We start from the raw sequence: 19,065 nt of genomic DNA on the forward strand, positions 1-19,065 counted from the left end.
GTCTACAGGCGAGATTGAGTTTTGCAAAAATATAACTGGCCTTCAAAAATAAAAATCTGACATATGCCCCCTGTATTTTAAGGAAGAACATTTATTTATTTACGATACATTATTCATTCACAAATAAAATTGGTGTCCTTAAAGGATGGATTTTTCCTATTTTTTTTTTTTTAATTAAGGCATTAAGATCAATTTCCAAAAGTAGATTTTTTAATTCCTCTTTTTAGTCAACTTTAGCATGGGTGTATTCACTTATGCTGAGCACTGTATATTATTTATAACTGTGTCACCACCTTGTGACCTGTACAATATGGGCCTACAATTTCTTATTCATCTGCAGCCTATATATATATTCTCACTCATCTGTAAATAAAAGATGTCTATCATACTTATGTTTTTACTATTTCTTACTATTATTAGCCTACTCTTATTTTTTTTATTCCTATTAGTATATAAATAAATAAATATATATATAAATATTTATAAAATATATTTTTTCTATTCTATTTATCTGTATTTGTCTTATCTGTTGTGTTTCCATTCACGTTTCTGTAACAAGGGAATTCTCCCAGTGTGGGATCAATAAAATCTGTTATCTTATCTTAAAAAGAAATGGAAACGCTCAAGTAAAGCAAGTACCTCAAACTTGTACTTAGTATGTATTTAGTTACATACACAAATGTCAACAACACCCAGCCCTGTTAACTGTGATGACTTGTTTATCTTCAGCAGGTTTTATGCTCCACAAGATGATTTTAATTAATTGAAACTACTGCTGCCTTGAAGAAAGAAAAGATACACTTGACAGTAATAAAACATGCACACAAAAAATACGGGGTGATCCATTACTGTTCATTATGAACTTTCCTAAATATGAGCTTCCAATTCAAGACGAGAAAAGGTCGTAATCAGTGTTGCAACACAAGATTTATTCAGAGCAAGAGATGCCAACACCAGCATGATAAAAATTGTACAAACTTCACAAGTCAAATGAAAATATCACGTAGTGTATCTCGTGACCTTAAACGTACAGCAAAAATATCAACAAAACCCATGCCATGTGGTAAGAAAACTGTTGTTGAAAGTTTGCGAGTAACACAGAAAAAGGGGTAAAAGGAGAGAAATGAATGTTGTATAAAAACCCCTTATCAATGCACTGCTGAAAAGAAACTGTAACATTTTCATAAACTGATGATTTCACAAATAGTCATATGGATTTATTTTGCATTCTAGCATGTAACATGTTAGTGTTGAAATTCTCTATATGTAAATAGTTACAGTTTAGCTTTTACATCTCATATTACAATATCTAGTCTATTGACTTGTCTTTAAGTGGCAGAATTGTGCTTTAACTCCCATTTCCTTTGTTATCAGTAAGAATAACTGACTACATAAAAAATACAAGCTGTCAGTCTATCTAATGCAGTAGTTTACTGTCAGGAAGCTGCAGACACAAAGCTTTGGACAGATGTGAAGTCAGGGAATGAGGCTTTGCAGTAAAAGTCCAAAGAAGAAGCATCTTTAAAGGAAAACTCCCCCTGTTAGTACTTTCTTTTTCCAGCCTGAGGGAAACTATAGATTGAAGGCAAACTGGAGACAAACATCAATTGTCTGTTAAAGGTGCAGTAGGTAAGACTTATAAAACTAACTTTCTGTCATATTTGCTGAAACTGACCCTATGTTCCAGTAGAACTACATGAACTAGGTCATTTAAAAAGAAATCCAGCTCCTCTGGCTCCACCTATAGCCTGTAGTGGGATTTGCAAAAATCCACCGCTACCTGTTCAGATGCACCAATCAGGGCCAGGGGGGTGGTGTCTAACTGTGTGTCAATCACTGCTCATGCACACGCATTCATTCTCCCTTGTGGGGGGAGGGGCTTAGGAGACCATTTTGGGCTTTAGCAGAAAGGGGGGAGGGATTGAGAAGTTGTCAATGTTAAAAAAAATTTGGCTAAGTCCTGGATCTTCGCAATCCTACCTACGGCACCTTTAACATCACGTTTAGCCAGGAATCAGTCCCTCAGAGTCACCAATCAAATGGTTATGATTTGGTGGAAGTTATAGTTAACTTTTGATTTTCCCCTTAAATATCTTTATATCAGTAAATATTTCCCACACATTGGAGATATATAAAGTTGATGACTTTGTTTTATAGTTTTAACATCAAATCTGCTGGACATTACTCATATATTAGGACGTTTTGGGTTGCTACTTGAATTTTAACGGTCAAAAATATGTTTTTATTTAACTGAGAGCATTGTTTGATCAATTTCTCTACTGAAAAGCATTCTGGGAAATGTAGGAAATCTCAAACTGAAGTAGAATGGGAAGAGGCGGGTTGAGGTACGACACTGAACCAGACTGATGACTTTTAGCTTTTGAGTAATCACATATTTTATTTATTTTTTCAAAACAAAGGGCCGTAGTTGCTTAATTCATCCAAAATGGACCCAGAATCCGAAAGTAAATCTAAGCTGTAGTTAAAAAGAAGAATCTTAAATTTAGATGTTATACATGTCGAAAGAATGCCTCTAAAACCCGAATAATACCGGAATATCCCTCGTCTTAATCGGAAATTGCTATATTTGGAATAAAGCCCTATACTTGTGCGCTTGTTCTGCGCGTGCACGAGACGTAATACGTCTCCATAACAGCAGGCGGCGCTAATCTGTATTGTCGCCCAAAAAATTCAAACCGGAAATGACGGAACATCTCTCTAGACCTAGTAAACACAGAGCACGCTGTCGTCAGTCATTGTTTTCATCAGAGAGAGGTGATAGTAGTCAAGAAGGATCGTTGTCATTACTCGCTGAACGGGAGAAGATACGATGGTTAGTAATAAGATGATACTGGTGTTGTCCTCTCGGGCTCTACCGTTTTCTCGTGCACTGATTCGCTAGTCAAGGGCTAGCACTCCACCAAGCAGATTGGTCTTTGAGTCCGACTGCCCACTTGCCGATTCAACAAGTCAAATCGGCCAAAATGAACGCAGACGGCTCCTCCGACTGACGACTGCACCGAACACACCGAACAGACTCGAGTCACCGACCTCGCCAGACTGTCCGACCAAGTCCGACGGCCGATAATCGGGTTTGTGAGTCGGCGCCTTACTACAGAAGCTTATCACTGTGGTTTACAACTCTGATTTTAGGTCATCTTTCAAAATGGATTTGATGTTAAAAAAATATACTGGAGTGGTGGTTAACAATGTAAGGGTACCGAAGGGGGAGTTTTCCTTTTCCTTAACAAATCAACCAAGTGAAATTTATTCCAGGTTGCCTTCAAACAGGAATCACCAGCACAAAGTCTTGTCAAAGTCACAGTTTCCACAAACTTGCTGTACAGTTTTTGCTTCATTTACCACGTGATAATACTTTGACATACTCCAATAAAGTGCATGCATGATCGACGGTATTCAGAAAACGTATTCCATCAGTACTGTGATTTCAGATTGAATGTCATCGTAAGGCCGATTCAGATCAAATACTCAGTCGGTGCGTTACGACTGCCTGCTGGCTCTACTTTTTATTCATCTTTTCAATAACAATCAAAGATAATAAAAAAGTGCTGCTTGGTCATCATGTTGTCTGGCATCATGTCCCATTGTGGCTCACACAATAAGATGCATGATTGGAAAGACGTTTTCTACAGAACAAGTGCAATATACAATGATGGATGGGGACGTTTGACCCTGTAAGTCCAGTGGAGCCGTCAGCCTTTTAGAAAGAAAAATCATATCTACAAATCCTTTCGCCTGCCAAGTGCCTCTTAATCGACAATAAAAACATCAAAACATGGAAACAAAGGTGTCCCTGTGCAAAGTCGAACATGACAGAACCAAAGTCCTTTCACCCGCGTCAGATTTCCTAAAACATGATTGTAGTAAAAGGTTTATACAAAACGCAATACATTTATAGTTAGTAAAAAGATCTATCAGCTCTTTGCTAGTTTAATTCATAAGAAATTGCATATACCCAAACATTTTTTCATATAGATTGCATCCCATATCTAAACAAACAATTTAATATTATCATACCAATATTGCTGACACGTTGTCCTATTAGCTAGTTCAAGGTTGATGATCAAAAGAAATTCAGAACGGCAGATTGTCTCCTACATTTTCTGTAGCCATTGGTCTTTCCACTTCATTCTCCGCACAAACAAAGAAAAGCGACAGAAACAGGACAGTTTGAAACCAAACAACATCGAAGGGGATGATGGGATTTGCACCAGTAAGTTTCCGTGTCATGATGTTTGAAATCTTCTTGCTTATAGCATTGGTTCTTCTCGTAATTTTAGCTAAAGATTTACAGTAATGTAAGTGTCCACTTTGAAACAATACAAAAATGAATGATGTACATCCATTAAACAACCTCCAGCTTTACAGCTTGTGAGAGAAGCCTTTCGAAAATGATTGCTCGTAAGGTTCCCGCTCGCCGCTCTGCTCCCCGTTAAACCCGTGAGGTCCAGTTTTTTGACGTCTCGCGTTAAAATAAGAAATGATTCAAGCTTACAATGAATAAATAAATACATACATATACACTAGAATGTGCATACATTAGCAGCTATAAACAGTACATCACATTATATTAGGTCATATGAAAATGTACAAAACGTGAATGTTCGTTTTAAACGTTGGTAATTGTTTTCAAAGCAAGGCAACGACAAATAAACAATAAAAAAAGAGATACCCATGGAGTTGAGAGCATAACAGCAGAAGAATTAAAAGAACTATTGTAGATTACAGCAGCAAAAAACAACCCATTCCCCTTTTTTTTTTTTGACTTTTTTGTTGTTGTTGTTTTTGCTTTGCATTTGTTATTTTGGCCTCAATCAGGGCTAGACCTGGATACCCTGAACTGCCTGTTTGATGTTCTCCAGCAGCGCCTTGTTCTCCGGGCTCTGGTACTGGTCCTGGTGAGTATACATGTCTGTCAATGTACTCACATAAGTGTCAAAGTTCTGTTCATTCATTGGCTCCTGTGAGGGGAAAGAAACGCACGAAGAAACAAGACATCAGAGGGATTAGTGTTTTTAGAGAATAAGTATATTTTCTGTAAGACAGTGTGGGGAAAGGTTTGGAAGACAAGCGGACAGCAACGGAGGAAGGGAACACCATCAGGGAAGCATGGCTCGCTTACACAAACTCACTGAAATACTCCTTGTTATTAAATTGTAATATTATGATTAATATCTATACTTCAGCCTGTGAAGGTCTACACAATGCAACTCCAAACCATGCGAAAATCAGGAGAGGGATGGATAGCTGGTGGATGGATGGAAGGTTAATGTTTAGCATATGGAGACAAAATCAGAATGTTAAAAACTAATGGGAGGTTAATGGGCAGATGAATGAGACACAATTCGTTCCACTCAACTTAGCCGACTGGGAGTTTTCGTCTTTTAAGAGACAGAGCAGCTTTGGCCTTAAAAATAGTACTATTGGTTGAGTTCAACCTCAGTGGCTTAAGTGTTTTAAAAAAAAAAATAGATAAAAATGTGATTATGACTTCTGTTTGTTTGGACGAGCACAGTTAGTTTTATATGTGGTGTCCCACAAGGCTCGATTTTAGGCCCAGTTCTTTTCATCCTGCAATGTGCTTTCTAAGCCCAGTATCCCTATCAATTATGCCTAATGTGAATGTTACTGCATTTAATACCTGTGCCAAAGTTTATTGCCAACACAGGAAGTCGAGTGCCTGTAAGGGTGTAGAGCTCGAGGCGATGGGTGAGCTTGCAACACACAGAGTTTTTGCTATTTCATCAGAATTGGACTTATTTTACTTGTTGTGTTATTCAGGAATATGTAAAATACAGATTTATGTTGCCGGTGACCTAACCTGGATCCAATTGCACTTCGGTGAACTGCGGTTTAACTCAACCAATCAGATTATTTCAGATTTCAGAGCAGCTTTGCCTCAAGGTTTGTTGATCTAAAACAACTGTTAGTATTTAGAATAAGAATTGTCCACAGGTATATTAGTTATTGTTACTAAAACAACTGAGTTACACTCTTGTATACTGCTGTATAAATGGATAGCTGTAATGTGTGGACGCCACAGTGGGGGGGGGGGTGACAGAGCAGAAGAGAAGGATAATTGGATAAAGGATAAATGGATCTCTTACTCTGGGAGGCATCTGTAAACAGCAGTTATGCTTTACTGGGGCCTCTTTCTGTGGCAGCGGTCTCTACAGGAGAGGGTGTACAGAGAAGTCTATTAGCCCGCTAGTTACACGGCGGTGTCACCGAGAAAAAGACACAACATCCGCCTCAGCAAGTGATTTCTCCCTCTGGCTCTGTTCACACTGCAGCTGAAAGTTTCCCCAATTTGGGTGCTTTAAAATAAAAGACAAAACAAAAATTCTCTTTTGAACGCTCAAATCAAAATGTCTGTTACTATACCACAAGTAGATTTTAAATCATCGACTTGAAAAGATTGTGGCGGAAAGACATCATGACACCTCTAAAGGTAGCTCAAACTGTAAATAAACTGTTCTGAAACTAACATAGATATAACCTATTTTGTCATCTATTGGTCATTTCCTATTATTATTATTATTATTATTATTAATGGATGTATCTTATATCCTAGAGAATTTATCAGCAGAAAACACAAAAGTCTGGAAACAATAAAGGAAAAATTCTGCAGAACTTTTCACTCTTTCCGGCAAAAATCAACTAATTTGAGGAAAATCGAGTGATTATCTAAAAATAAGATAGAACTTTAAATCCAAACTAGTGAAAGTGAGCAAGATTTAGAGCCTATTTCAAAAGGGATGAATATCAAATTTCTTGTTAAGACGGACATTGTCCTTGCAGTGTGATATGAAGCAACATGAATGGAAAGAGAGTAGGCTAAGAGTCCCGTTATAAAGCAACTTGGAGGCGTACTGCTTAAAGAGAGATTATCCAATTAGCCCCAGTCTTCTTTCTACACTGAGACAACATGACGTCAAAACAGCCATGAGCACTTCACTCAAACTGAAAAAAGAGACCGTTTCTTTGTGTGAAACTCTGTGAGGCGTTGTAAAGCACTGAGGAAGCACAGCATGGACTGCTGGAAAAAAGAAGAAGAAGGTGGCGAACAGAAAGAAGCAGATGAGGTAAAAACTTGAGTGTCGCTACAGAAAAGGCTGGAGACGACTTTAACACCTCGAGGGATTAAAATCGTGATGTTAGTTGGCTTCAGACCAGTTCCAATCTTTCACTGTCCCACAAATATTAAAATGTTTTAACATAAAGAAGTAAACAAATGTAGCATATTAAATAGGACATCTGATAGAAGTTCTAACCGCAGATAAAAAATTTAAATGAAGTATCTTTTATTTCAAGTTCATAATTGTGCAAAATATCAACATTTTAACAAATCATGTTGTCTATTATTTAGTCCTAAACATTATATTTTCTTCAATGAAAGAGCAAAAAAGAATTTTATCATGTTTCGAGATACGACAAACCCTCTATAGATTCTAGAAACATTTATTTTGGAAATGGATCACTTCCTATTAACATAAATCAGATCAGATTTCTTCGAATCAGTCGATTTACCTGCCAGTGTGATAATTGCATTTCAGATAATTTGACTGAAATAAATCTAAGGCAAAGCTGATGAGTCTAGATACAAGGAAATATTACTTTCCAAGTTTGTAATCTCCTTCTCTTTAAAGCTTTTAAAGATTGTAAAAATATTATACCAAACAAACCATTCTAAATGTGCAGTCGACTTATTTCTTACCATGTGTGGAAGCTGGATGTTAGCTAAGCTGTTGATGAGTGACTGGCTGAGGTTGGCCAGCTCGTGCAGCAGCGAGTCGTTCTGCTGCTCGATCACCTTGTTCTCCTCTTCAATGGACTTCAGGTTGGTCTCCATGGTGGTGATCTGCCGGACGAGGACATCAATTATTAGCAGCAGTTACATTTTGGGGGGTGAAATATTCTTTAGTTTCCTTTAGGCTATATCCACGACGTTTCACTTCAGGGATTGGTCGCCGGAAATTCCGCCGGATTTCAGTCTATTCGGCTGGATGTCCGTTACCTTACGCTTTCTTTGTGTTGGAATTTTAAACTCTGGTGGATTTGTGAGGACTATGGTTAACTGCTCCTCAAATCTCTGCAGGGTAAATCCAGACAGCTAGCTAGACTATCTGTCCAATCTGAGTTTTCTCTTGCACGACTAAAACTACTTTTGAACGTACACACGTTCCACCAAAACAAGTTCCTTCCCGAGGCTATTTAGCAGAGGCACTGGGGCTCCGTCCGGCGCTTAGCACCGCCCAAGACGATTGTGATTGGTTTAAATAAATGCCAATAAACCAGAGCACGTTTTTTTCTCCCATCCCAGAATGCTGTGTGGACTATGCAAGACTGTTTCTTTTCATGTTTTAAACATTTTATGTACAAACATTTGTTATAAAATTAATCATTTTTTTAGATGTTTATCAAGGGAAGGGAAGGTTAACCTGGGATTGAAATGTGCTTTTTGGAGTCAGTGTGCATTACGGTTTTCAACAAAAAATAAACATTATATCTTTTTAGTAAATTACTGTAAATTATCAATTAAATTAAAGCCAAGGAAAAAAAGGCATGGATGCTATTTAAAGAATTTACAGCAAGCTAGTTCTCTAACTTTGCAAGATCTTCCGTGTAAAAGGTTGCATCATCGGTGAAATGTATTAAATTAACAGAGGCTCTCCCTGTCTCTCTCATTCTACTGTAGTTAATTCACTTCACAAATGTTCTACACATTTTCTATTTCTGATATAAACCCTTAGTAGGAATAGTCTTTGGTTTGTTACAGGATTCACCAGACTTTTAGCTGTTTTCCAAACCAGCATCAATCTACGTCATACTTTATGTATTTATGCTGCAGTAAACCCACACTCTTCAGTTTCTTACTTGTGTCCTCAGTTTTATCATGTCGGACTCCGCTTGAGTGTTTGACTCGTTCAGATCTTTGATTTCTTCATCCAGCTGTTTGATTTCTTCATCGTTTTCTATGCCTTACACCAAAAAGAACATTTAATTAGCTTTATTTATTTTATTTATTAGTGTCAGAGATAATGCAAAAAACAATAACGTGATACAGATTGCATATAGGCTTTCAAGACAAGGCTAATTTGCAACCCTCCTTGGCTTAGCTTTTCTGCTCGTATCTGTCACTTCCCGATCCGTACCGGAAACCCAATCCGTTCAGGTCCTATCCCCTGACCAATGGGCTATCCTGACCTGAACCATTCAAGGGCAATTCCTAACCTCAGCCATCTATGCATAATGCGTAGAAAGGATCAGGTTTCTGATATGGATCGGGAAGCCACAGCATCTTCTCTCTGTTTTAGGTTAGGGTTAGGGTTTGGCTCTGACCTTTGCTTGCTCTTTGCTTGATTGTCAGCATCTCCACACCGCTCATCCTGGCTTTCTTCATGGCCGAGGTGGCACGGGGACAACCGGAGAGACTGGAATAAAACATACATACGCACACATTGACGAAAGCTTGACTGCAAATGGATTATCAATCTGCTTCAAATGTACATGCCTGTGCTAGATGATTTGAATTTTAAAAACAAAAAAAGCAATGGCAAGCCTGTAAGGAAATAAAATCGAACTATGTATGTGTATTTTGATTTGCAAAATGGTCATCAGGATAAACATCAGAGCTGGAAAAACAAAGCTTTCAATTAAAACAGTTATCAAAATCAAATTTCTGTGATACAATTGAAACAGAATGACACAGAGCCACGCCCACCTCCGATGCGTCAGGAAGCTCCCACTGACGTGTCCCGAGCCGTCGCAGCCTGGGGTTGGGCAGCTCATGCCGTCCGTCTTGCCAGATTTCCAGACAAACTGCGAGCCGTTGACATAGCTGTCCTTCTGCCTCTTTGCCGCCAAGGGACAACCTGACGCGCTGCGGTGGGAGGCGTACTTCCCTGTCACATGTCCCTGTCCGTCACAGCCCGGCACCGGACACCTGAAAGGAAGAAGAAACACAGAGCTTCACAGTCAGCATTTAGGTTGCCTTTGTTTGGTTTAACTGTTACACCGCCCGAAAAGGCATGCTGGGTACAACTCGCTCTCTCGCTCGCTACAGTACTTTCAAGAACACATGAAGAAAGAGACATCAGAGATGTTACATTTTAGCAAAACTCAAACATTTCAAGCATCAGTGATGTAACTTTCGAATGAAATGAAAAAATAGCCTGGTTCCAAATTACTAGTTGTTAGCAAATGACACGTATATTCATGGCAGGTGTATTGCTCAGGACCCAAGGAAGCGCAGTGTCGAGTGCAAAGTTGTTTGGATGAGCGGTTCTCGGGAAAGCTGCAAGCAGCGATACCACAGGCCAAGCAATCGGCCCGTTCCCCACAGGCCCGTTTTCAACGGGCACTGCACTTGTAAATACTAATCGCCATTGCATACACTGCAATTTCTGCAAGTCGTATGCAATTAAAAAAAATTGCCACTTTGCAATGCCATAAGAGAAATCAAAATGTCTCCTCAAAGCCAGTTTGTGAATGGTCCTGGCTTTCAATTGCATTACCAAGCTACAATAACATAACTTTGACAAAGTAAAGTTGGCTAAATGTTGACTATGATGTGTTATCTATCTGCAAATGGGAATTAATTGAGATTAAAATCTAAAAACTGACGGATGATTTGAATAATCCTTATACGTATATGCAAAGTGTAGCTGTTGAGCTATTAAAAAACTGATTTAAAAAAAAAAAATAGGATCTGTTCAGGACTCTCAGCGGTGTAACGACGAGCAGGACAAACAGGGCTTGCTCTGCAGGTGACACCTCCTCAACTTCCAGCCAGTCTGCTCTGCCTGCTGCATCCCAAAACGCCCTTCGCCATGACATTTGTGCTGATTAGAATGAGCGTCGGCGGGCCGCTCTCCAGCCGACCTCAGGTTAAGCTTAATTACGATTCCACTGTTAACGATGATGGTGGATGGGAACAGAGGTGGCAGCAACAGCTGGCTGCAGACTGACACCAGCTGAACTTATTATTCACAAGGTCCTATTGGCTTAACATTATGGCTCCGCTTTAAGGTAAAATGTCAAACGCTCGCTAGTGCTAACCTTTAGCGGACTCGGCCTGCTGGGAGCGGGAGGTGAAGTGGAGGACTGTCCACAGCTCCTCTCCAAAAAAAATCTTTTTTTCCAAAAGTTAGAAAGGTCAGCGCACACAGGCAGCATTTTAAGAGAGAGTAGATGGATGAATCTGTCGACAGCAGGACAGACAGAGAGCCATAGTTTCGTTTTACACACCAGGAAATATTAACCTTGAATTTATAAAGTTATAAAAACGGCATCAATACAAAAAGCTCAGGTCCAGGGGCAGAAATTTTGATACATTTTTTAATTCAAATTACGTTTTCAAACTACTGCTGGATTAATCAATTAGTCAACAGACAGATAATTTATTAATTAATCGCCATTCATCAACAACTACTTGCTGCTTTCCTCTGTTTTGAATCATTGTAAACTGAACATCTTCGGGTTTTGGACTGCTTGTTGACAAAACAAGCAGTTTATAGACTCTGGGCTGAAATAACAATTTTCCACCATCTTCTTGCATTTTATAGGGTCAAAAACTGACCTAAATAATAATGGCAATAATCATAAATTGCGGCCCTAATTCATACACTTTGTATACTTTTTTTGTTGACTCAATGTAGTTGAGTTGTAGTTATTTTCATCCTTAACTATCTACCCCACCATGACAAAAACAGGATTTTAAAAACTGAAATATCACGTTAACAGGAGTATTCAGACCCTTTGCTATGACTCAGGTGCCTCCCATTTCTCTTGATCCTCTTTAAGATGTTTTTACATCTTGATTGGAGTCCACCTTGTGGTTAATTCAACTGATTGGACATGATTGGAAAGGTACACACACCTGTCTATATAAGGTCTGACAGCTGAAGAGCTGTGAGGTGAAAGGACCTGCCTGCAGAGCTCAGAGACAGGACTGTGGCAAGGCACATATCTGGGAAAGGCTACAAAAAGAAACCATGTATTCTGCATTGAAGGTCCTCAAGCGCGTATCATTCTTAAATTAAAGAAGTTTAGAAGAAATGACTCTTACTAAAACTGACTGAGAGGCCACTGACTGAAGTGGCAGACGCATGGAGTTTGCACAAAAAAAAAGCACCTAAAGGACTCAAATAAATAATAGGATAAAATAATCTGGTCTCATGAAAACAAGATTGAACTATTTGGCCTGAATTCTAAGCGCTCTCTTATCTCATCACCTGCACAGTACGATTAAATGGTGATATGGGATTTGTGGGAACAAGTGAAGAGTTCTCCTCAATAAAAAACCTGATCCAGCGCTATTAGGACCGAAGGTTCAACTTCCAACAGGACAAAAGCACAAAGCCAAGAAAAGACAGGAGTAGCTTAGGAAGTGAAGCCAAAACTACAAGAGGGGAGGGCTCCCTGGCTGCAGTATCGCTCATAAATCCCACCCCCCTCCATGTTAGCGGGTTGGTCATCGGCCAAACAAAAAAATCAAAGAACACATCAAATACATTTCTTCCAAAGATGGTTTCTGTCATTTTGAAGGTAGTTCAGAAATAATATAAAAATATGTTAACACTGCTTTTAATTAATACATGTCCTATATATATTCTTCACGTTTTGGCTGTGAAACAACAGTGTAACTGGATGTGATGAAGGTATATGGCTTTCTTCCATGACACAAAGGTTGAAAAGGAAAATATGAGCGCATAATTGAGGGAATGGAATGAGTGTATTAACTGCAAAAATTACTAATCTAATCCCAGTCTTTATATCAAAGCTATATAGAAACCTTACTTGATTGGCTCCTGGTCGTCCTTGTCCTCTTTGCTATGGAGGATTTTGATGCCGCTCTTCTTGGCTCGTGGACAACCGGACAGACTGCAGGACAGAAGACCAATTTAGAAAGACACGTACAGTGAAGTACTGTATCTGTTTTTTTGGCTGTAGCGCCATGCGTGGCTGCAGCCAGTTGTAGTCGGATGCGTGGATACTGTACCTCCTGTGGGAGGCGTAGTTTCCAGTGATGTGTCCGGATCCATCGCAGCCGGGGGTCGGACACCTGAGGCACAAACGTTAAACAGTGTCTTGATCTTGTATAATGGACTTGACCCCATTTGGATTGCACCTCCACATTGCTCAGATTTGGGGCTGCAGACCAATAGTCTTTTTTTGCTCCAAACTGAGTGCGTTGACCTAACAGTATCAAGGTGTGGCAGCTTTGATAAGAGCAGGTGGAATTCTCTAAAGGCTAAGGAAAGGCTTCAATGCTTCCTTTCTTACCTCCTTTAGCTTAGGGTCGCAAAATTACAAAGCCAGGAGTGAGCGCAGTCGGATTCTCTGAGCAACGCAGTTGTCTTTGTCCAAGTCTAGTGGCCGTAGTAGTTATGACGGGAAAAAATAAGTAAGTTGACGAAGTATAAGAGCGCCAAAGAGGCAGGTTGAGGTGGTTCGGAGACCGGGGTTCATGTATCGTTTTAAAATAACAGTAAATAGCGAGTTTTTTTAATCAAAGAAACGGACCCACGTCACAGTGTTGATGCCGGTCATGTGACCTGTAAGGTTTGATTCTACCGGTCAAATAGGAAAAGTTCCGGTCAAATATTTTCTGTGTTTATTGCGCTTATCACAATTGATTGGCAGGCTATGTGAATAATAATATCATCAAGAGATGTAGATTTATACTATTTTTATTGAAATATAGGCTACTTGCTACAGGCAGAGAGACTAAACGGATTAAATCAATGCACCTAACATTGTGCCGATCTGAATTCAAATAGGCCTATTGTCCATTTGCTAGGCAGAGGAAATAAAACAACACAAAGTACCGTCTACAGTCATTTTTTTTAAATGAAAAAACATGATCGTTCATTGTTTTAATAAAATGAAAGACATGAAAATCACTGTAGTCTATTTTAACTCAATTCAAATTGTGCAGAGGAAATTATTCGCATTTTCCGTCCTCATAATTTTTTTCCTCAACAAGTTTTTTCCAGTCAATGACCAGTAATTACCAGACAACAGAAACTCAGCCATGTCACGTTCCACGTCACGTGCATAACCAGAAGTGAAGTAAAGTCTGATTTTAACCCAAACCACAATCTTTTTGTAAACCTTACCAAACTGCGCCTGTTGTACTGTACGTGTTTAAAACCGTGGCCGTTACATTCTCTGCTTTAGATATGAGGCTAGGAATCGTTGTATGATTCGGATGACTTGTTACTTTCTGAATTCTTCTTTACATCTTCCCTTGACCTAGACTGGCTCCGCCTTCCTATGTACTTCCGCTCAATTTTTATTTACCTTCAGTATGTCGTCTGGGTTTGCGGTATATTTGCGGATTTTCTCCGGCCAAATCTTTACCGGTCCAATCAGCGAACAGAGGGAGTGGCTGAGAACGATGACGATGAGGTCGTGCGCTAGTTTGAGTTGTAGTTCCGTAACGGCGGCGGAGAAAGATGCTAGCGAAGCTATTCGGTCCGTTGTGGCAACGCTGCCGAACATCCAGAAGTTAAAGCCCGAGCAAGACCAATCTTTGGTGAGTTGTGTTGGGGGGCCATGATGTGGTGGCCCTCCTCCCCACGGGGTTCGGGAACAGTTTGATTTTCCAGCTCGCTCCGTTAGTGGTGAAGGAGTTGGCTAAGGCTAACGCTAGCGATGCTAAGCCGAAGTCACGACCAAACGTTAGCGATTGGTTCTGGCAGATCCAGAGCAGCTCTGGGCAGATCCAATAGTTTTAAACTTCAACAGAGTACCAACCTTCAAGGAAGTTAACACTTGTCAATGGAGAGAGGCCAGACTTTCTGGACAAATGAAATGTACCAGAGTCTGGTAGGACCAGGCTAGTGGACCAGAGTCTGGTAGGACCAGGCTAGTGTACCAGAGAGTCCGGTAGGACCAGGCTAATGTACCAGAGAGTCCGGTAGGACCAGGCTAATGTACCAGAGAGTCCGGTAGTAACAGGCTTATGTACCAGAGAGTCCGGTAGTAACAGGCTTATGTACCAGAGAGTCCGGTAGTAACAGGCTTATGTACCAGAGTCTGGTAGGACCAGGCTAATGGACCAGAGTCTGGTAGGACCAGGCTAGTGGACCAGAGTCTGGTAGGACCAGGCTAGAGTACCAGAGTCTGGTAGGACCAGGCTAATGGACCAGAGAGTCTGGAAGGACCAGGCTAATGTACCAGAGAGTCTGGAAGGACCAGGCTAATGTACCAGAGAGTCTGGAAGGACCAGGCTAATGTACCAGAGAGTCTGGAAGGACCAGGCTAATGTACCAGAGAGTCTGGAAGGACCAGGCTAATGTACCAGAGAGTCTGGTAGGACCAGGCTAATGTACCAGAGTCTGGTAGGACCAGGCTAATGTACCAGAGAGTCTGGTAGGACCAGGCTAGTGGACCAGAGTCTGGTCGGACCAGGCTAGTGGCGAGAGTCTGGTCGGACCAGGCTAGTGTACCAGAGTCTGGTAGGACCAGGCTAATGGACCAGAGTCTGGTCGGACCAGGCTAGAGTACCAGAGTCTGGTAGGACCAGGCTAGAGAGTCTGGTAGGACCAGGCTAATGGACCAGAGTCTGGTAGGACCAGGCTAGTGTACCAGAGTCTGGTAGGACCAGGCTAGTGTACCAGAGTCTGGTCGGACCAGGCTAGAGTACCAGAGTCTGGTCGGACCAGGCTAGAGTACCAGAGTCTGGTCGGACCAGGCTAGAGTACCAGAGTCTGGTAGGACCAGGCTACCCTTGACCATCGAGGTCAAGGATAAGTGTTTAGGAACAGATGTGGGGCATACATGTTTTTTTTACTTTTCGACCACAGGTTTGGTCCTATATAGTGGTCTTGACTGCAGACCTGCTCTGAACACGCTCAGGAGTATATTGACTTTGTAGACTCACCTGAGTTCTTGTGGGTTGGGTGTCATCATCCCGCGGATGTTCTTGTCGGCCAGCTGGCAGCTTGACAAACTGCAGCAGGGAGAGAGAGACACAAACTGAACACCAACAACATTCTCACTTGATTCCTTTTAAATGAAACATTTCTGTCTTGTGTCTTTGAGATGAGCAGCTTGAAATAAAAGACATTCTTCTTTTGTACCTATGGGTACTGTATTGTGTTTTTATAATTATGTTTATATGTACTGCACATCTTCGAGGCCAGTTTCCCATGTAGGGACGAGCAAAAGTGAAGTGTGGTTGGCTTTGACTGAGTACTCCTATGACAGCGCTGGTTCGATCTGGTTAGAGGTACGAATGAGCAGCGGTGGAAGTTGTATTCAGATCCTTTACTTAAAACTACATTGTGTAAGAATTTCTCCCATCTAGCGGTGAAATTGTATATGACAACAACTGAATATTACTTTCCAACCCCTCCTTCTACGGTGGCCGAACCTGAAATTAGCTCTTAGAGTCTCCATCGTTTACACGCAGCTGTTCTAGCCACTCCAATATTAACTTTGGTCTTGTTGCTTTGCCTGTTGCGTTGTCATTTTAATTCTCTTTATCCTTCCCGGCTGGCATTCGTCATGGTGCCATGAGATTTAGTTTTGATGTAAAGCACCCCGTGGTGTTGGGTAAAATTGCGTTGTATATTTTGCGTATAGGAAACGTTGTTTTTTTTTTATCTCGCACCGCAGATCAAGTTTCCCATTAGGGATAAGGGTTAGGGTTAGGGCTAGTAAATGTACTTAGTTACATTGCACCACTGTGTGAGTGAGTCTTACGTGATGAGCTCCTTCTTGCTCTCTTTGCAGGGTGGGTACTTGTGGTGTTTGGGGCTGGGCATGGTGACCTCGGCCGGGTAGCGCTGCTCGTCCAGCAGCTCCTGGAAGGGATCCAGCTCGTCGCTCTGGTGTAGGGACGAGAAATAAGAAGACTACGACACGTCACTACGGGCTCCATGAGAACACATTAACACATCGCCCTTTGATTTTGGCAAGAGGCAAAACGTTCTGGTAGGTTTTTCATTTGCAACACTGCAAGACATTTTAAGACATTGTTAAGAAGTAGTTTGTCATTTCATCTTCTGGGGGACAGCTCTACTTTTTAAATTACTTTTTCCCTTAACCCCTAACGAGACATATGAGCGATCACCCCTTCTGTCGCATGGCTGAATAAGCACTTTTGTGGTAATTTAAGCCTTTTTAAGCCATTTAAAACTTTTAATAGTCACTCAAACACAAGAAACTTCCTCTTTGTTCGCTGCTAAACTTTAGCAAAACACTGTTTTGGTGTATTGTGATGACGTGTGTTTTGTAGCTTGTTTTTACTGCAACAATGCATGTTTGGTGGAGAGGCGTATTTATTCTTATAGGCAAGGAATAAATGACCATATAATGCAATTTTATTTATAAAGCACCATCTTTTGTTTAATGAAAAGGAATCTCTTAATTTTGGTAAACAAATGAATAAAGTTATGATCTTGATCAGAGCTGAAACAATAAGTCCATCGACAACAAAATGAAATAATTCCAGTTCCCAGCTTCAACATAGTGATGATTTGCTGCTTTTATTTATCTTACGTGATAATAAACAGAATATCTTTAGGTTTTTGGTTATTGTTTGGACTACACTGGGCCTACGGGAATTATATTTTATAGGACATATGAAAATAACAGTCAGTTGCAACCCTAATCACAATATAAAAATGCCTTAACAACTATGGCCATCCGCTTCTGTTCGTTTCTGATTCAGACCAGAAAACCTACACAGGCTGTAAAAAGAAATACATTCACTTTGAAATAACTAACTAATTTACTGTTCAGTAAATAGAAAGGAGTCATTTGAAAAATTATTATTATAGTTGGAAAGTCTTGACAAGCTCAAGAGCCTGTTTTCTTTTTGTTGTTATATATATATGTATATGTATGTACAGCACCACCAGACCCCTCCGATCAGCCCATCATGGCATGTTGACTGTTCTTCGGTCATGGAAGAAAGAGGCCGGTGATATGGCGTTTTTGGTAGCGGCTCCTCTGCTCTGGAATAGCCTGCCAGAAGCCATTAGACAGGCTCAGTCTGTGGATGTTTTCAAGACGCGCCTTAAGACTCATTTTTATTCTCTGGCTTTTATGTTAGTTGCGTTTAACCGGTTTTCTTTCCTTTTATTTTATATTTATGTGTGTGTATGTATAATGGCATGCCGTTTAGGATGTGTGTGTGTGTGTGTGTGTGTGTGTGTGTGTGTGTGTGTGTGTGTGTATGTGTGAACTCTAAATATATCGAATGAAAGTCTGAATATATTGAATAAAAGTCTGAATATATTGAATAAAAGTCTGAATATATGGAATGAAAGTCTTAGTAAATTGAAAGAGTCTGAATATATGGAATGAACCATGAATATATGGAATGAAAGTCTGATAATATGGAATTAACCTTGAATATATGGAATGAAACTGAGTATATTGAATGAAAGTGTGAGTATATGGAATGAACCATGAATATATGGAATGAAAGTCTGAATATATGGAATGAACCATGAATATATGGAATGAAAGTCTGAATATATGGAATGAACCATGAATATATGGAATGAAAGTCTGAATATATGGAATGAAAGTCTGAATATATGGAATGAAAGTCTGAATATATGGAATTAACCATGAATATATGGAATGAACCATGAATATATGGAATGAAAGTCTGAATATATGGAATGAAAGTCTGAATATATGGAATGAACCTGAATATATGGAATGAAAGTCTGAATATATGGAATGAAAGTCTGAATATATGGAATGAAAGTCTGAATATATGGAATTAACCTTGAATATATGGAATTAACCTTGAATATATGGAATGAAACTGAGTATATTGAATGAATGTCTGAGTATATGGAATGAAAGTCTGAATATATGGAATAAATACTTCAGTGAGATATATCAGCTCCAGTTAACCACCTTGAAGTCCTGCTGCACCAGTTGGACTCAGTGAACAGAAGCCTCTGTGGCTGTGAGCACTGCAGTCTGCTCTGTAGTCCACACATCACACCTCCTCCATCGGGAGCAGAAATCGTTCAGGACTGTCTGGAGAAAATCACATCAGCTCCAGGC

At 40.1% G+C, this 19,065-nt stretch overlaps 1 protein-coding gene across 1 annotated transcript in view; it reads right to left on the minus strand.

The window, feature by feature from the left end:
• Nucleotides 1-4,590: 4,590 nt before the first annotated feature.
• The window catches only part of myt1la (myelin transcription factor 1-like, a), a 79,799-nt gene continuing 65,324 nt past the window's right edge, over nucleotides 4,591-19,065 (minus strand). Inside the window, 10 exon segments of the mRNA XM_028605303.1 lie at nucleotides 4,591-4,982; nucleotides 6,129-6,191; nucleotides 7,739-7,882; nucleotides 8,899-9,002; nucleotides 9,364-9,455; nucleotides 9,746-9,967; nucleotides 12,823-12,906; nucleotides 13,025-13,087; nucleotides 15,914-15,982; nucleotides 16,738-16,860. Of these exon segments, the coding sequence (XP_028461104.1) occupies nucleotides 4,842-4,982; nucleotides 6,129-6,191; nucleotides 7,739-7,882; nucleotides 8,899-9,002; nucleotides 9,364-9,455; nucleotides 9,746-9,967; nucleotides 12,823-12,906; nucleotides 13,025-13,087; nucleotides 15,914-15,982; nucleotides 16,738-16,860 (1,105 nt within the window). The 3' untranslated portion in view covers nucleotides 4,591-4,841.

The sequence above is a fragment of the Perca flavescens genome, chromosome 18 (assembly GCF_004354835.1).
Source record: "Perca flavescens isolate YP-PL-M2 chromosome 18, PFLA_1.0, whole genome shotgun sequence".
In the NCBI taxonomy this organism is placed as follows: Eukaryota; Metazoa; Chordata; class Actinopteri; order Perciformes; family Percidae; genus Perca; species Perca flavescens.